The sequence below is a fragment of the Zea mays genome, chromosome 9, assembly GCF_902167145.1.
Source record: "Zea mays cultivar B73 chromosome 9, Zm-B73-REFERENCE-NAM-5.0, whole genome shotgun sequence".
Lineage (NCBI taxonomy): Eukaryota > Viridiplantae > Streptophyta > Magnoliopsida > Poales > Poaceae > Zea > Zea mays.
Genome location: NC_050104.1, coordinates 6,637,664 through 6,655,124, shown reverse-complemented (window position 1 = coordinate 6,655,124; position 17,461 = coordinate 6,637,664). Strand labels below are relative to the sequence as shown.

At 49.1% G+C, this 17,461-nt stretch overlaps 1 protein-coding gene across 1 annotated transcript; it reads right to left on the bottom strand.

Moving 5' to 3' along the window:
• Positions 1 to 14,336: 14,336 nt before the first annotated feature.
• On the bottom strand, positions 14,337 to 16,578 carry LOC100383228 (uncharacterized). Its single transcript, NM_001175890.1, has one exon. It carries the CDS (start codon positions 16,537 to 16,539, stop codon positions 14,749 to 14,751), a length of 1,791 nt encoding a protein of 596 aa, NP_001169361.1. The 5' UTR covers positions 16,540 to 16,578; the 3' UTR covers positions 14,337 to 14,748.
• Between the last annotated feature and the right edge of the window lie 883 nt (positions 16,579 to 17,461).

Sequence of the window (17,461 nt, the reverse complement as noted above, 5' to 3'; positions counted from 1 at the left end):
CAATCTAGGGTTCACCTAGAGCAAGCGCTAAAGCGGTCTAACTAACCTAAGCACTTCGCAAAGCACCTACGCTAATCACCGAGTGATTCTATTAAGCACTTGGGTGTTTGAGCACTTGGAAATGTCTATAATATGCCTTGGTATGTTGCTTGGGCTCCCACGCTTGAGAGTGGCCGGTTGGGGTGGTATTTATAGCCTCCACACCCCAAACTAGCCGTTGGACAGAAAGCAGCAGCTTTCTGTCGTCGGGTGCACCGGACAGTCCGGTGCACCACCGGACACTGCACAGTGGATGTCCGGTGCACGCCACGTCAGCCGACCGTTGGCGCCTGTAGCAGTCGACCGTTGGATCCGACCGTTGCCGTCTGCCCATGGCACACCGGACAGTCCGGTGCACACCGGACAGTCCGGTGCTATAGCCAGAGAGCGCCTGTCTGCGGCCTCTCTGCGCAGACTGTCCGGTGCACACCAGACATCAATGTCCGGTGCGCCACCAGGCGCTGGCTGACAGCCCTCATCTTGGATTTCTTCGCTGATTTCTTCGGGCTTCTTTTGTTCTTGAGTACTGGACTCCTATGCATCTTTTTATGTCTTCTTTTGAGGTGTTGCATCCTCATTGCCTTGGTCCAATTCTCTTCGCATCCTGTGAACTATAATTATAAACACTAGCAAACATATTAGTCCACGGATTGTGTTGTTCATCAAACACCAAAACTCAATTAGCCAAAAGGCCCGGGGTCTATTTTCCTTACAATCTCCCCCTTTTTGGTGATTGATGACAACACAACCAAAGCAAGCAAATAATACAAGTATTTGAATGAAAATATGCAATCTACTTGCTAAGATGCATGATTGTCCCCACAATGTGATATTATGGACTTAAGCCTCCCCCTAACTCCATAATTCACTTACTTCCTATTTTTGGACCAAATAACCAAAACCACTGGAAAAACCATTTGGAGATATAAAATTTTAAATTGGTGGTGTTTGGTGTTTTATATAGTTTTCATTGCTTTGGTCCCTAAACTTCTCCCCCTTTGGCATCAACCACCGAAAAGGAAGACATTAAAAGCATGTAGAAAGTAAATAAAAGCTTGCCCTCAACAAGAATTGTATCAAATGATATCACTAGAAGGATATTAAAATAACCATATGAATGATATCAGTTGAAAGGATTACTCCCCCTAAATGAGTGTTCTCTTTAGAAAGAAGTTTCTCCCCCTTTTTAGAGATGAAGAAATACTTCCCCTGACAGAGATCCTCTACTTAGGAAAAAGCATGTGAAAAATTAGAGGAGCAAGACAAGGTTTGAAAAGACTAACTTCCCTTATGCATAGGTAACAGAATATGAGTTAACTACTTATGCATTTTTAGCAACATGGAAGCATATGATATGAAATATAGTCTAATCAAATATTGGAGAAGACATGTAAATGATACTGAATGTAGTCTCAAAAGCTACCAATGAAAATCAATGGCGAGCTTGAGAGACAAGAGAGTTCTTGGAGATTTTGCAGTGGAAGATTGTTGTCTTTCTCCGGGGACTTCATTTTCCTTACAATGAGACTATCACATGAAATAGACTTGAAAAGGTGTTAGTCTCAAAGTGTTAGATTATAGAGTAACCTCCCCCTAAAGGTGTGCATACAAGTTTTGAATACTTGTAGGAGACATGCACTTTGATTTGATATCAAGAGGGGCAAATTATCCATAATCCAAACTTTGGCACATATAAGTTAAATGATACACTTTGTAGAAATCAAAATTTTCAATTGATGCATCATTTACTATGGAGTGATATAGAAGCTATGTGCCGTGCTTAAATAAACATTTTAAGCCATGTAGGTTTGCTTAAGAATATGAATTAAAAACAAGCAATCCTACCATATGATTTACCCAGTATGCATGATTTTAAACAAAAGTACATAACAAATGTAATACTAGGCAAGAAAGGTAAACTAGATAAAAAGTAAATAGATACACATATCTAAAAACAAAGAATACAATAAAACTAGTTACCTTAGTCATGGGTGGGAAATTTGGGTCCAAAATTTTCACTAACCCACTTGGCAATAAACTTGATCCAATATGATGTATCCCATGATATACATCCCAAACTTGCCAAGTCTCCAAATTTCCCGCAGTCCTTCGGTCCACTCACTTCCCTTTCGGGATCCAAACCTTCTTGGTGCTTTTCATGGTTGAAATTATCTCCTTTGGCACCCAGATACGTTTGGCCCCCTTTCCTTTGTTGGCTTGCTTGTTGGCCTTGATTGCTATCATCTTTCCGTTCTTTTTCTTCTTGATCAAATATGGTGTAGCATCCTTTTTGTTTACCTTTTTGATGTAGGTGTTGGAGATTTTGCTTGATGTCTTTTGCTTGAGCTTTTGCCTTTGTTTATCCCCGGTCATCGCCTTGCATTGGAAAGACTTGTGGCCTTCCATGTGGCATAGCCTGCAAATCACAGTTTCTCCCTCTACAGGCTTGTTCACTCCCGCAGTGGTGTTATCCTGTGAAGGTCGGATTTGTTTGGCTTTGCCTTTCTTGTCATACAAGGCCTTGCCAAGGCGAGCCACTTCTTGCTTTAATTGTTCATTTTCCTTTGCAACCTCATCCGAACATGTCTCTACAACAATATTCTCAACAACGACTTGGTTGCAGGGGTTAGAATCATCAATTAAATCAAAGCAGGAAGTAGAAGCATCTTTCTTAATTATTTCAGGTATTTCAACTAAAGATGCTGCTGGGGTGCTACCAATGTTTTCTAGCTTAGTAGTTAGCTCATTATTGTGTATGCTAAGAATTTCCATTTTCTCTAGCAAATTTTCAATAGCTTCTTGGGAGCTAGCTAACTTAGCCTTAAGTTTTTCATTCTTTTTAATAAGGCTATCATCGGTAGCAGTGGATGGAGCACTAGATTCTAATAGCTCAATTTTAGTTGATAGCTCACTATTTAAGTTTGCAAAAGTTTCAAATTTTTCTAGCAAGCCTTTGTAATCATTTTGGGAGCTAACCAACTTATTTTTCAAAGTTTTAAGTTGAGCTTTTTGCTTAGTGCAAACATCCTGGAAAAAATCTACGGCTTCCGCAAGCTCATCTAGAGAGGGCTTTCCCTCACCTTCATCATCACTACTACTTTCATCACTAGAGGATGGAATGCTTTTGTTACCTCTTGCCATAAGGCATTTGTGTGATGACCGTGATGATCGTGACGAGGACCGGTGGCTGCGCGTCCTTGGAGGTTCATCTTCACTTGAAGAATCATCCCAAGTTCTAACACTTGTTAGTGCCTTGCCTTTGCTCCTCTCCTTTTTGGGCTTGGCCATATTTGGACAGTTGTCCCTGAAGTGGCCCTTCTCCCCACATGCGAAGCATCCTCTCTTCCTTTGCTTTTTCCTGTCAATGTTAAAGAGAAGATCCTCGACCTGCAGGGGCACACCCATTAGATTAATCTTGCGGATCATCCCCATTACCTTTCCGACGCGTCGGATTGTCTCTTCGTCCTCGGAGGATGATGTGCATTGTTGATTATCTTCATCATCATTACTTTCTTCTTCTTCCTCTTCTTCACTTGAGGAACTTGGAGTGGGAGCCTTCTTTTTGCCCTTCCTTTCATCACATGCAAAAGCATATGGTCTTGAGGAAGTTGGCTCCTCTCCCCGACTCATTTTACGCGACATCTCAAAGGCCGCGATTTTCCCAATCACAGTGGTCGGGGTCATGTTGCTCAAGTCCTCCATGTTGTGAAGGATGGTGATGATGCTCCCATATCTTTTTTGTGGTAGCAGGGAGATAATCTTCCTCACAATGTCCGCATCACCTAGCTTATTAATGCCAATAGAATTGAGCTCATTGATAATTAGATTCAGACGAGAATACATGTCTCTAACAAGCTCATCATCTTTCATAGCAAAAGAATTATACTCATTTAAGACTAGGCAATGTTTTTGCTCACGGACATTGGATGTGCCGTCATGGAGCTCATGCAATTTTAGCCAAATCTCATTAGCAGTTTTTAAGGTAAATACTTGATTGAAAATATCCATGCTAAGAGATTCATACAAGCAATTTTTGGCTCTAGCATTTAAATGGATTTCTTTTTCCTCACTCGTGGTGGGTTTCTCGGGATTCTTGAGGGGTTTCATCCCGTCACGAGTGACTCTCCAAACACCTAGATCAACGGCCTCTAGGTAACAAGCCATTCTAGCACTATAATATGGGAAGTTAGTGTCGTCGAAGTGTGGTGGCCTATGGGTATCCATACCTTCCTCTAAAAAGCGTCGGCTCTTTTAGCGGTGAAGCTAAAGCGTTTCAAATGAGCCAAACCGGCTCTGATACCACTTGTAGGAAACGGGTGACGCCTAAGAGGGGGGGGGGTGAATTAGGACTTCTAAAACTTTCGCTAAACTAGGCCACAATTAAATCCCTAGAGCAAAACCTATGCAAATAGTCAAACTAGAATGTGCAAACTAGGTTTTGTCTAAGTGTTGCTATCTCTACCGCAAAGGCTAAGTTTCAATCTACACTAGATATGTATGAATACAAGATTGAAACTTAAATGCTTAATATTAATGCGGAAACTTAAAGAGCAAAGTAGAGAAGCAAACTCTCGTAGATGACGCCGGTATTTTTACCGAGGTATCCGGAACCGTGCAAGGTCCCGACTAATCCTCGTTGGTGCCCCTACGCGAAGGGAAGCCCACGCGAGGGCCAAGCACCTCGGTCGAGTAACTCCGTAGAGAGCCGCGGGCCTTCTCCACACGCAAGTGGTGCTCCGCTTCTGGCTCCTCTCGGACGCTCCCCGCCGTCTCCACTATCGAGCTTCCGGCCGAAACGCCGCGGGCCTCGTTCCCTCCGGTACACGGTGGCGGCCGTGACACAAACGCGGTTGTCACGGTCTCGCAAGACTCTCGCCCCACTCGGTACAATTACAATGGCTCACGCAAGAGCCGAGGGGTTGTGAGGTTTATCTAAACTCACTCAACAATCTAGGGTTCACCTAGAGCAAGCGCTAAAGCGGTCTAACTAACCTAAGCACTTCGCAAAGCACCTACGCTAATCACCGAGTGATTCTATTAAGCACTTGGGTGTTTGAGCACTTGGAAATGTCTAAAATATGCCTTGGTATGTTGCTTGGGCTCCCACGCTTGAGAGTGGCCGGTTGGGGTGGTATTTATAGCCTCCACACCCCAAACTAGCCGTTGGACAGAAAGCAGTAGCTTTCTGTCGTCGGGTGCACCGGACAGTCCGGTGCACCACCGGACACTGCACAGTGGATGTCCGGTGCACGCCACGTCAGCCGACCGTTGGCGCCTGTAGCAGTCGACCGTTGGATCCGACCGTTGTCGTCTGCCCATGGCACACCGGACAGTCCGGTGCACACGGGACAGTCCGGTGCTATAGCCAGAGAGCGCCTGTCTGCGGCCTCTCTGCGCAGACTGTCCGGTGCACACCGGACATCAATGTCCGGTGCGCCACCAGGCGCTGGCTGACAGCCCTCATCTTGGATTTCTTCGCTGATTTCTTCGGGCTTCTTTTGTTCTTGAGTACTGGACTCCTATGCATCTTTTTATGTCTTCTTTTGAGGTGTTGCATCCTCATTGCCTTGGTCCAATTCTCTTCGCATCCTGTGAACTATAATTATAAACACTAGCAAACATATTAGTCCACGGATTGTGTTGTTCATCAAACACCAAAACTCAATTAGCCAAAAGGCCCGGGGTCTATTTTCCTTATAGACTGCTAATGTAGAAGACCACCCTTTCCCTACCTTCGAAATCTTGAATCATCACTGATAGAGGTTGCTTCGGTCGACAGGTAAACCAAGAACGTCATATTGGGTTGTGGTGCTGGTGGTGCCAATACTGGTAGTGAGGCTAGATAGGACTTTATGTTGTCGGATGGTATCTGCTGCTCTGGTCCCCATACAATTCACTAAGGTGTCGTTTGGTTCACATATTGATATCGTAATGAGTAATCGATAACGTTAAATTATGTTTGTTTAAGTCCAACCGTAATTGATACCATGCTAGAAATGGATATCGGCTTATTCAAACTTGTTACCACCAGTATTCGAGTGTGAATCATTATCATTACCATTTACATTACATTTTGTTTACCAAACGGCACCTATATTTATTGATTTAGCAAGTAAATTGTCGAAAACACCTAAAATTGCTCTAAGGATTACTAATTTTATCCTTACCGCCGCCGCTATTGATGATGATACAAACTTTTGATATGTGGAGGATGAATGCACGAGTACGGATTGCTGGGTTGGCAACTACAACGGGATACCACAACAGATTGGAACGTGGAGAACTGGAGACAGAGAGAGGGAGAGCGAGAGAGGAGGAAGGGGCATCGATGAGGGAGACTGGGAGAGAGGGAGATAATGGGACTATGGAGGGAGACAGATAGACCAAAATCTGGAATGACCGAAGCTTGTTTGGACATAGATAACACCCATGATAAGTCCAGCTCAAATGCATTTTGAGAGTGCTGGAACCTGAATAACACCACGAGCAAATTTAAGGACCACCCACGTATTTTCCTCTTTCTAATTTATACTAGGATCATGTGTTCCAAAGAAAAAAAATCACAATAATTCGAGATTGGACATGTGTTATACTATTACTTAAAAAAAGGTACTTTGAGCGTGATGTTTGGGACATTCTATTTTCAGTCAACCATCATGAACAATTAGAATATAATTAGAATGCAATTCATGTTTTGATTTGAACAAATATAAACAATGAAACATCGACTCTTGATCAGTACAATGAATTATAATATGACAATCATTGGTCTAAGGTAATCATTGGGAAGCTGATCTTTCAAATCTAGCTTCAAATATTTCTAATGTCAAGCTAATCCAGTGTTTTCTAGAAATACTTGACAGAGGTTTGTGTTTACCAGAATGGAATTTCAAGGAAATACTAAATGGCAAGCTCCTCACTCTACTAATCAGCAGAAAAGAAACAATTAAATGGGTCAAACACTCAAACTTAGAGATGAGGGGAATCGAATATTTTCATGCAAATGCAACAATTAAGGATAGAAAAAATAATCTAAGAACGAAGATGGCAACCCTGATTTTGCTCATAATGAGAAAGAACTGCTCTGGACAACATTTAAAGAAAGGTTGGGCACCTCAGAAGTGCACCAAATGCATTTTGACCTTACAGCCCTGCTCCTTCCTTCAGATGACTTGTCCTGCCTAGAAGAAACCTTCAAATGACTTGTATCCTCAAGTATTCTAACACTTTAGTCATTTTTCTGTCTGTTGCATCAGTTCCTTAACTGCTGTCCTCATCTTTCACACCTTTTTTTTCGAAAACGTAAGAGAGCTGTGTATCATTATATTAAGAAGGAAAAGATGAGGTAAAAAGAAAATCTCATACAACTCCACACAAACCCACACACTCTAGTCTAGATACAATTTTACAAAGAGAGAAAACTAGACCCTTTTATTGAAAGGCTTACATATTACAACTTTCAGAACCTCAACTCAAGGAACAGAGAAAATGTGCACGTGACTTTGTACAGATGCGACAGCAATATGCATGAGGGTACACACAGTTCTGTGTTCTTTTGTGTCGCACTTTCCACCATTGATCTGATCCCTTCCAGGTTCAGTGATTTGTTTAATTTTAATGATGATTTTTTGAGATCATTTACATGGATTTCAACTCCTGGGTTTTCCAAAGCTGACAAAGTTGGTGCCAGTGATACATTTGCTTAGTGAGTGAGCGAGCAAGAAATAAAGAACAGAATGTTTACACGTAAGTGTCAAAGAGTAGATGGAGAATAAATACGTCAATCTTGAAATTTCAGAAAGGGTGATTCAAAGATAAAAACACCAAACTACAAATGATGACTCCATTTTAGAAACATAGATTTCATACTTACTGCTGAAAGTTGTCAAGTGTCAGCCCCATCCCTCCCATCCTCTCCTAATATAAGTGAACGACAATGAAATTTTTATAGAACTTTATGACAATACCAAGACAGATGCATCAATAATCCTAGCAGATGAACAGAGCACGTAAGGACATATTCAAAGCAGTACCAAATTGATTTGGTTCCATTAGTAACATAGGCTTACAACAAGATCAAGTAGTCTAGAAAAAAGCAAGTATCAACTACTAAGACACATTTTTTCTGACCCAAATTTCAAACAACTGAATCTGAAATGAAGTCAATGGAAACAGCTAAAAAATCAATTCATGACAAAAACCCTAATGGTGCAATAGTGTAGAAAAACTCGCTCTACATGTCAAAAACTCTGTTAACTCATTTGATTTGTGTGTGTGTGTTGGGTGTGTGTGGCTGAGCAGTTAGACAATTATATTCATTTACCTCGACATTCTTCCAAGTTCTGTACTTGAGTAATGAAGCAATTTTTCACTAGACCATATGATAGGTATTATGTAATCTTTGTAGCGCTCGGGTAACAGTATGGAAAGCATCTGCCTGTGGCCTGCCCCTCACGTTCCTTGATGCGCTGACCATGGCTGTACTCACCTTCTAACCTCTTAATGAAACTGATAGGAATCGGGGCTGATTCCCGGATTGATCGCAGGTTGTAGTGGTGGGTGATTGGTGGCCGGGGTTTGGGGCGCGATGCACAGCGGCGGGTCGCCGTGTTCACCGCGCGTGAGAGGAGAGAGGCGCGAGGAAAGGGGCAGCTAGGTCACAGTAATCTCCCGGCTCCCTCTGGGAAGCCGGAACAATCTTGTTTCTGCTTGATCTATAGAGTGGTGCTTACAATTATTTATACTCCCTTCTAATCCTTATCTAATGAGATAGATCTCCTCTTTTCTCTCTAACAAATTTTATCTTCTAATCCTTATCTGCATGCAATCTTATCTTCTAATCCTTATCTGCATGCAATCTTATCTTCTAATCCTTATCTGCATGCAATCTTATCTTCTAATCCTTATCTGCATGCTTTATGCTGTTGCCCGGCGCCTATAGTGGCGGCCGGTCATAACATCTCTCCCCGCCTGCGCAAACAGCTCGTCCTCGAGCTGGAAGTCTAGGTAATGCGCCTGGAACTCGTCGACTGTCTCCCACGTTGCGTCGTCTTCAGGGAGGCCGTGCCACTTGATCAGCACGCGCCAAACGCCCCGGCGCTGCTGCACCTGAAGGGCGCGCTCCGACCCCGGGAGGATGCGTCCATCCATGACCGGCGGAAGGGAGGCCGGAGTTGCTGGAGGTTCGCCATGGTGAGGCTTCAGCAGCCCTACGTGGAAAACGTCGTGGATGCGCGCCCCGTCCGGAAGCTGTAGACGGTAGGCGACGCTGCCGATGCGTTCCACCACTTGAAATGGTCCCGCATACCGCGGCCCAAGCTTGCGCTTGGCACGGGGGTCCAAGGACTGCGCCGTTCGGTGCAGCAGGCGCAGCCAAACCTAGTCTCCCACAACATACTCCACGTCGCGGTGGTTGGCGTCGTAGTATTTCTTGGACATCTGCTGGGCTTGAAGAAGACGTTGACGGACTTCAGCAAGTATCTCGTCCCGACTGCGTAGAAGAGTCTCAGTCGCCTCTGTCCGCGCTGACCCTGGTGTATAGGGCAGGATGGGTGGCGGGGAACGACCGTAGACCACCTCAAAGGGGATGGCTCGCAGAGCGGTGTGGAAGGAGGTGTTGTAGCAGTATTCCGCCCACGCGAGCCAGTCGACCCACGCACGGGGTCGATTGCCTGTGACGTAGCGTAGGTACATAGCGAGCACCTTGTTGACCACCTCGGACTGGCCGTCCGTCTGTGGATGGAAGGCGGTGCTCATGCGCAGCTTCACGCCTGCCATCCCGAAGAGGTCGCGCCAGACGTGCCCCGTAAAGACGGGGTCTCTGTCGCTGACGATGGAGGAGGGGAAGCCGTGTAGACGAACAATGCCCTCAAAGAACGCTCGAGCGACCGTTGTCGCAGTGTAGGGGTGCCCGAGCGCGATGAAGTGTGCATATTTGGAGAAGCGATCGACGACCGTTAGGATCAACGACTTGCCACCCACCTTGGGCAATCCTTCAATGAAGTCGATGGAGATATCAGCCCAGACTTGCGAGGGCACTTCCAGCGGTTGCAGCAGCCCTGCCGGCTGCGATGTTGTCGTTTTATTGCGCTGGCATGTGGTACAGGTGCGCACCAAGTCCCGCACCAATGCCCGGTCGCCGGGGATGTAGAAATCCGCTCGTAGGCGATGTAGAGTCTTCTGGATGCCCTCATGGCCGGCGGAGTGGGCCAGGGAGAGGGCCTGGTGGCGCAGGTCAGCATGGCCCGGCACGTAGATGCGGTTACCATGGAGTAGTAGCCCGTCGTCGATGCGCCATGGGCCTTGCAGCTCGCCCGCCTCGAAGCGCCGACGCACATCCTTAGCATCGTCCGCGTGCGACGTAGCGTGGCGGATGTCGTCGATGAAGGTGAAAGATGGCCCCGAGCGCACGCATAAGGCCGACCCGAAGCTGGTGCTGCCCTCCTCAGTGTCGCGGCGGGACAAGGCGTCCGCTACGACGTTGAGGCGTCCTGGACGGTACATGACGTCGAAGTCGTAGCCAAAGAGCTTGCTGATCCATTGGTGCTGAGGCACGGTCGACAAGCGCTGGTCCAGCAAGAACTTCAAGCTGTAATGGTCAGTACGAATAATAAAATGACGCCCCCACAAGTAAGGGCGCCAATGGCGTACTGCCTGCACCAGCCCAATCAGCTCGCGCTCATATGCCGCCAGCTTGAGGTGGCGAACGGCGAACGGCCTGCTGAAGAAAGCGAGAGGCTCGGCGCCCTGGTGTAGGACAGCGCCGAACCCCACGCCGGAGGCGTCGCAGTCCACCATGAATTCCTTGTCGAAGTCGGGCATCTGGAGGACCGGTCCCGTGGTGAGGGCGCGCTTGAGCGCTTGGAAGGCCTCCGCGGCCTCCTCATCCCATGCGAAGGCGTCTCGGCGCAGAAGACGTGTCAGGGGCGCTGCGATGAGGCCGAAGTCCCAGATGAATTTCCGGTAGTAACCGGCCAAGCCCAGGAAACCACGGAGACCCCGGGCGGAGCGCGGTGTTGGCCACGAGGTGACTGCCGCCACCTTGGCGACATCCATGGCCACACCGTCCTTGGAGATGACGTGGCCCAAATAGGCCACCGAAGGCGCCCCGAATGAGCACTTCGAGCGCTTTAGGTGGAGCTGGTGCGCCCGAAGCTCATTCAGGACGATGGCGACTTGCTGCAGATGCTCTGCCCATGACGAGCTGTAGATAAGAATGTCGTCGAAGAAGACGAGCACAAACCTCCTTAGGTACGGCCATAGGACGTCGTTCATCAAGGCCTGGAATGTCGCCGGGGCATTGGAAAGCCCGAACGGCATCACTAGGAACTCATAGTGGCCATGATGAGTGCGGAATGCCGTCTTGGCGATGTCGTCGACGCACATCCGCACCTGATGATAGCCCGAGCGCAAATCGAGCTTGGTGAAGAAGCGAGCCCCATGGAGCTCGTCGAGAAGCTCGTCCACGACGGGTATGGGAAACTTGTCCTTGGCAGTCTTGGCGTTGAGGGCGCGGTAGTCGATGCAGAAACGCCAGGACTTATCCGCCTTGCGAACAAGGAGTACCGGCGCCGAGAATGGCGAAGTGCTAGGGCGGATAATCCCCTGGGTGAGCATGGCGTCGCACTGGCGCTCCAGCACATCCTTCTGCAGTTGGGGGTATCGGTATGGTCGCACGGCGACCGGTGCTGTTCCCGGGAGCAGATGGATGCGGTGGTCGTATGGTCGGGCCGGCGGCAGGCCTCGGGGCTCCTCGAATGTGGAGGCATGCTGAAGAAGAAGCCGGTCCAGCATGGGTTGCTGGTCACTTGCGGCTACCACCGCTGCTACGGAGGCTCGAGGGTCAGGAGGGTCAGCACCCCCGATGCCCCGCCACAATACACGGTGGTCGTCGCGCTGGAATGCCATCGTCATGGCCTCGAGGTCCCAAGTGATGGGCCCTAAGGTCCGCAGGTAGTCGACGCCGAGGATGAAGTCGAAGCAACCCAAGTCGAGGCCGACGCACGTGATGGAGAAGTGCTCGTTCTCGATGGAGATGGGCACATCGCGGGCCACCCCGGCGCAGCGAAGGTTGTCACCATTTGCGACAGTGACCCTGAGGTGCTCCCCTGCGGCGGGTACCAGCCCCAAACGACGCATGGTGGCACTCTGGAGGAAGTTATGCGTGGAGCCGGTGTCCAGCAGAGCCATAAGTCGCTCCCCCTTGACCATCACCGGAAGCACCATGGAGCTCTCTGTGCGAATGCCTGCGAGTGCCTGGAGGGAGACCACAAAAGCAATAGCGGCCTCAGGGTCCTGGACGGACGCAGCCTGCAGTCCTGCGTCATCGGTAGCCGCGGGCGCGCCCTCGTCGACGATGTAGTCCCCGCACTCCAAATAGAAGAGGCGCTGGCATACGTGACCCGGAACATATGGCTCGTCGCAGTTGTAGCACAGCCCTTGACGGCGTCGCTCTTGCATCTCCGCCGGTGTGAGCCGACGAAAGGGGCGCCCCCCTGGAGGTGTATGCGCCGCTGCAGGAGGTTGCCCCCCCACTTGCGCACGCGTCGGTGGCTGCTGGGGCGGACGAGGGGCGTGTCGCGTGGGGCGGGACGTCGGAGCCGGCTGTGCGGCCGCCGTGCATAGCTCAAATGCGCGAGCATAGTACATGGCGGTCTGAAGATCCCGTGGATGGTGCATCTGCACTTGCACCCGTATGTGGTCGGGAAGGCCGCCGACGAAGAGTTCCGCCCGCTGAACCGAGGATACACTGTCGACGTGACACGCAAGCGCTTGGAAGCGCTCGGCGAACTCCTGCACCGTGGACTGAAAGGGAAGCCGACCCAACTCCGCAAGTCGGCTGCCCTGTATTGGCGGCCCGAAACGCAGGTGGCAGAGTTCTCGGAACCGTTCCCACGTCGGCATGCCCTCGTCCTGCTCGAGGGCGTAGTACCACGTCTGGGTCGTACCCCTCAAGTGGTATGAGGCCAGCCATGTGCGGTCGGAAGCGAGCGTGCGTTGGCCCCGAAAAAACTGCTCACATTGATTGAGCCAATTGATGGGGTCAGCAGCGTCGTCGTATGTTGCGAACTCCAGTTTGTAGAATCGTGGAGGCAGGGGATTGGATGCCGCGGGTGCCGTCGGTGCTGCTGCTGGCGGGGACGAGCACTGGCCCCTGGATCCCGGGGGCGGAACGCTGCTGCCGTGGAACAGCGACCCATCCACCCCGCCGTAGAGGACACCGGCCGCCGATGAGCCCCCGTGAGAGGGAACTCCCCCAGCGGCTGGCTGAAACGGTACGTGTGGTTGTATGGCGGCCAATCCGAAGACGGGCGCCGATGTCACGGTCGCCCACGCCGGCAGTGGTGAGGGCGAGGGCGGAAATCGGACCATATGGATGGGGAGGCCCTGGGACGCCTGTGGTGAAGAAGATGAAGCGGAACCTGCCCAGTCCGGCGGCATCCCGTATTGGTACGAGGGCGCCGACGCGGGCGGTTGCTGCGGCGGAGGTAGCTGCGGTGGCGGCGTATAGGGCCCTGCCAGGAAGGCGCGGATCCCGGCCACCGCCTGGCCCAGCTCCAAGATGGTCGCCGTCATCTCATGAGGCGTGAATGACTGGAGGCGGGAAGAGCCTGCCAGGACGTCGGCTGGCGGCGCAGTAGGCACCAGTGCGGCCGCCGTGTGATCGCCGAGCATGGGGGCGGTCGTCCCCTGGGATGCCGGTGCCTACAGCTGGGCACCCGGCGGCTGGAACAGCCCCGGAGATGGTGGCGGCTGCGGGTGGTGGGGAGAAGGTGGAGGGTTGGGGCTGGACATGGTGATCGAACCTGAAATTGCTGATACCAGGTTGATAGGAATCGGGGCTGATTCCCGGATTGATCGCAGGTTGTAGTGGTGGGTGATTGGTGGCCGGGGTTTGGGGCGCGATGCACAGCGGCGGGTCGCCGTGTTCACCGTGCGTGAGGAGAGAGGCGCGAGGAAAGGGGCGGCTAGGTCACAGTAATCTCCCGGCTCCCTCTGGGAAGCCGGAACAATCTTGTTTCTGCTTGATCTATAGAGTGGTGCTTACAATTATTTATACTCCCTTCTAATCCTTATCTAATGAGATAGATCTCCTCTTTTCTCTCTAACAAATCTTATCTTCTAATCCTTATCTGCATGCAATCTTATCTTCTAATCCTTATCTGCATGCAATCTTATCTTCTAATCCTTATCTGCATGCTTTATGCTGTTGCCCGGCGCCTATAGTGGCGGCCGGTCATAACAGAAACACATGCATAAAGCATGTTCACGAAAAAAGCAATATGTCAATGATATTTGCAGCTATAGTCCAGTAACCTCTTAGAATTTGTACATGAACAATATCAAAATATGTTTCATTGTCAGTTTGTCACAAACCTTGTAGATTGTGAAAATATTGAATGATAACAGTCATGGAGCGATTTCAATTCAAAGCTTGCACAGTTATCACAATTTTTTGGTTCTGCTTCCAAGGCACTTCTCGAATTGTTATGCGAACCCAGGAGTTCATGCAAGTAAGATAACTTTGCATCTTCTAAGAACTTTTTAACTTGATGAGCCCTCTGGACAGTAACATGGTGGTCAAGAGTATGTATGTCATCCACTTTCATCCGTACTTTTGACTAGAAATGCAGTCACATCACTTGAACTCTCCTCAAGGAGCACATGTTGTGTTTAGTAGGGCTGCAAGTGACCAGTGTGCCAGCATTTTTACCAGTAATCTCTGCAGGAACAATGTCCATCTTCGAAACGGTGGAATCTTGCCCTGTCCCGAATAATGATCACCCGATTATAGGCTTTAGAGATAAGTTTTGCCACCACATGACAGTCTCCACATGTTCGGAGGTTTTTGATCACTCGAATAGTCTCCCCAGGTGGTGTAGAAATTAACCCAAATGCAATAGCCAGCTTCTCGCTGTGGTAGCTTAAAGCATACTGCTTCTCCTCCTCCCCAATGTCATGTAGCACATTGCTCGTTTCTGGCTCATACCCCAGAGCACAGATTCTTGACCCAATTTCATCTAATGCTCTATATATTTCCCTCCACCTCATGTGTTCTTTGTCACCATTTATGAACTTATGCATTACGCCATCTATTTCTGTGTAGCTGAAGCCAGGGACTTTTTTCACATCATTACTTCGCATGGTGTCACGGACTCGACCAACATCCACCCATCGGGACTTGGATGCATATACATTGGACAGGAGCACATAGTCACCATCAACGTTAGAGCCAAGATCAGCAAGCTTTGTGGCAGCCAACTCCGCTAGATCCACATTACCATGCATCTTGGCAGCACCTAGCAATGTCTGCCAGAGGACAATATCCGCTGGAAATGGCATAGACATAATCATGTCATATGCCTCAGCAAGGCGGCCTGCACGGCCAAGGAGGTCCACAATGGTCCCGTAGTGCTTCATATTGGGAGGAACCCGCATGGAATCAAAAACCCTGCGCCCATCATCAACAAGCCCAGCATGGTTGCACCCACCCATCACAGCAAGGTAAGTGATTTCGTCCGGTTCAATACGAGCTGGCATTTCATCAAACAGCTTCAGTGCATCTTCCCCATGCCCATGGATGGAAAGCGCCTGAATTGTAGCATTGTAGGACACAAGTGTTCGGTCTTCTAGCTTGATGGAATGGAACACTTCAAGAGCCCGGCTCAGTGAGCCACACTTGGAGTACATGTCAATAAGTGCGTTGCCGACACAAACATTGTCCACAGCTCCTATTGTACGAGCAAACTCATGCACAGCCAATCCATCCTTTAAGGTTCCAAGTTGTGCACATGCAGAAAGTGCAGCGACAACAGTCACCGCATTTGGCTCCTCCCTTGGCGGCAACTCCCGAAAGCTCCCTGCCAGCCTGCGGAATAGCAATAGAGCGAGATTCGGCTCCGTCCCCTGCGCCAGCCCTGCGAGCAGCGCGTTCCATGTGGCCACGTCGCGCACGGGCATTTCGTCAAACACCTTCCGTGCGGACGCGACGTCGCCGCACTTGGCATAGGAGTCCAGCAGCGTGGTCATCAGGCGGACATCAGCAGCCACACCGAGGCGAAAAAGGGTCGCGTGGAGCTGGAGTGTGGCGAACGCGTCGGAGCATCGGGCTGTGGCCTTCAGCGCGAAGGAGAGGGAGAGCGCATCGAGGCGAGGCCGTGGCGGGGCGGGAGCAGGGAGGAGGCGGCCGGCAAGGAGGAGGAGAGAGCGCGCAGGGTGCGGGGAGGCGGCTAGGCCGCGCAGGGCGGCGTTGAAGTCGTTGGTTGCGGGGGACGGGAGGGAGCGGAGGAGGAGTAGCGCGTGCGGAAGCGCGTCGGCGTGCGGCAAGAGCGCTAGGCGGTCGAGGAAGCGCGCGCGGAGGGAAGGGTAGGAATGGAGCGTGCCCAAGGCATGGAGGCGCGCGTGGAACTGCTTGTAATGGGAAAGCGTGGACAAGTGCGGGAGGAGGGGCTCCAGCTGCAGCGCCGCCGCCGCTGCCGTGGACGGCGGCGGCGATGGCATTGGGTGGGCGATCTTTACCGGAGTGTGTCGGACTGTGGGATGGGCGCCTCTACAAGAGCCCCCTCTACTTGGGTAGTTGAATAAAGTAATGATGTTTTTCATGGGCTCGAAAAAAAGTTGGGCTTATTTTGTTTAATATTTTATTTTTAAAAAATTACTTAATTAGCTTTAAAAATATCTTTAGTTACTTGCACGTCTTTTTGTTAGTTTTGGTACTTACAGATGATTTTATCCTTGAGTGAAAAGTCATTTTAGTACGAAGTTTAATTTATCTATGATAATTTTGAGGAATATTTTGTATGGTTTAAAATTATTTCACAAAATTAAACAGAGATAAACTAAGCTCTGCACTGATTCACTTTCACTCCGGAACAAAAACATCATTTCATCCTTAATTTATGGTTGTTAAATAAGTTCAAAAATAAAAAGAAGAAGAAAGTAAGCTATAAACTTCCTTCATGGCCAAAAAGATAATTCTCTTATTACAATTCACTTTAACAGGCTATAGACACACGTGACCAGGATTCACTAAACTGGTCACCCTAAAAAAAACCGGCCACCACCAATTACCGATTAATCGTGGTTAATCAGCTAAAACCGATAAAAACCAGCCAAATTCGAATCTAAAGCAAATTTTGAACTAGCGTACTTCCAGTCGATTAACCGGCCAATACAACCGTTTAATCAGTTCAAAATCAGATAACCGTTAGGAGAGAGGGGAAACCCAGCCTCTTGTTTTTGTTAAATAAAACCCATTAAACTTATGAAAATTCAACAAAAACTATCCAAATGTTATCACAAGTCCAATAACAATATTTAGCGGTTCAAAGACATTACATGCCATGATTTCATAATTTAGAAATAACATCAAAGATGTAATACACCCTTTGCTAAAGATCATTCCCACGGGTATGCACTCCGC

Excerpts from the sequence above, each read along its gene's own strand:
- LOC100383228 (NM_001175890.1), bottom strand. The coding sequence starts at position 16,539 with ATGCCATCGCCGCCGCCGTCCACGGCAGCGGCGGCGGCGCTGCAGCTG.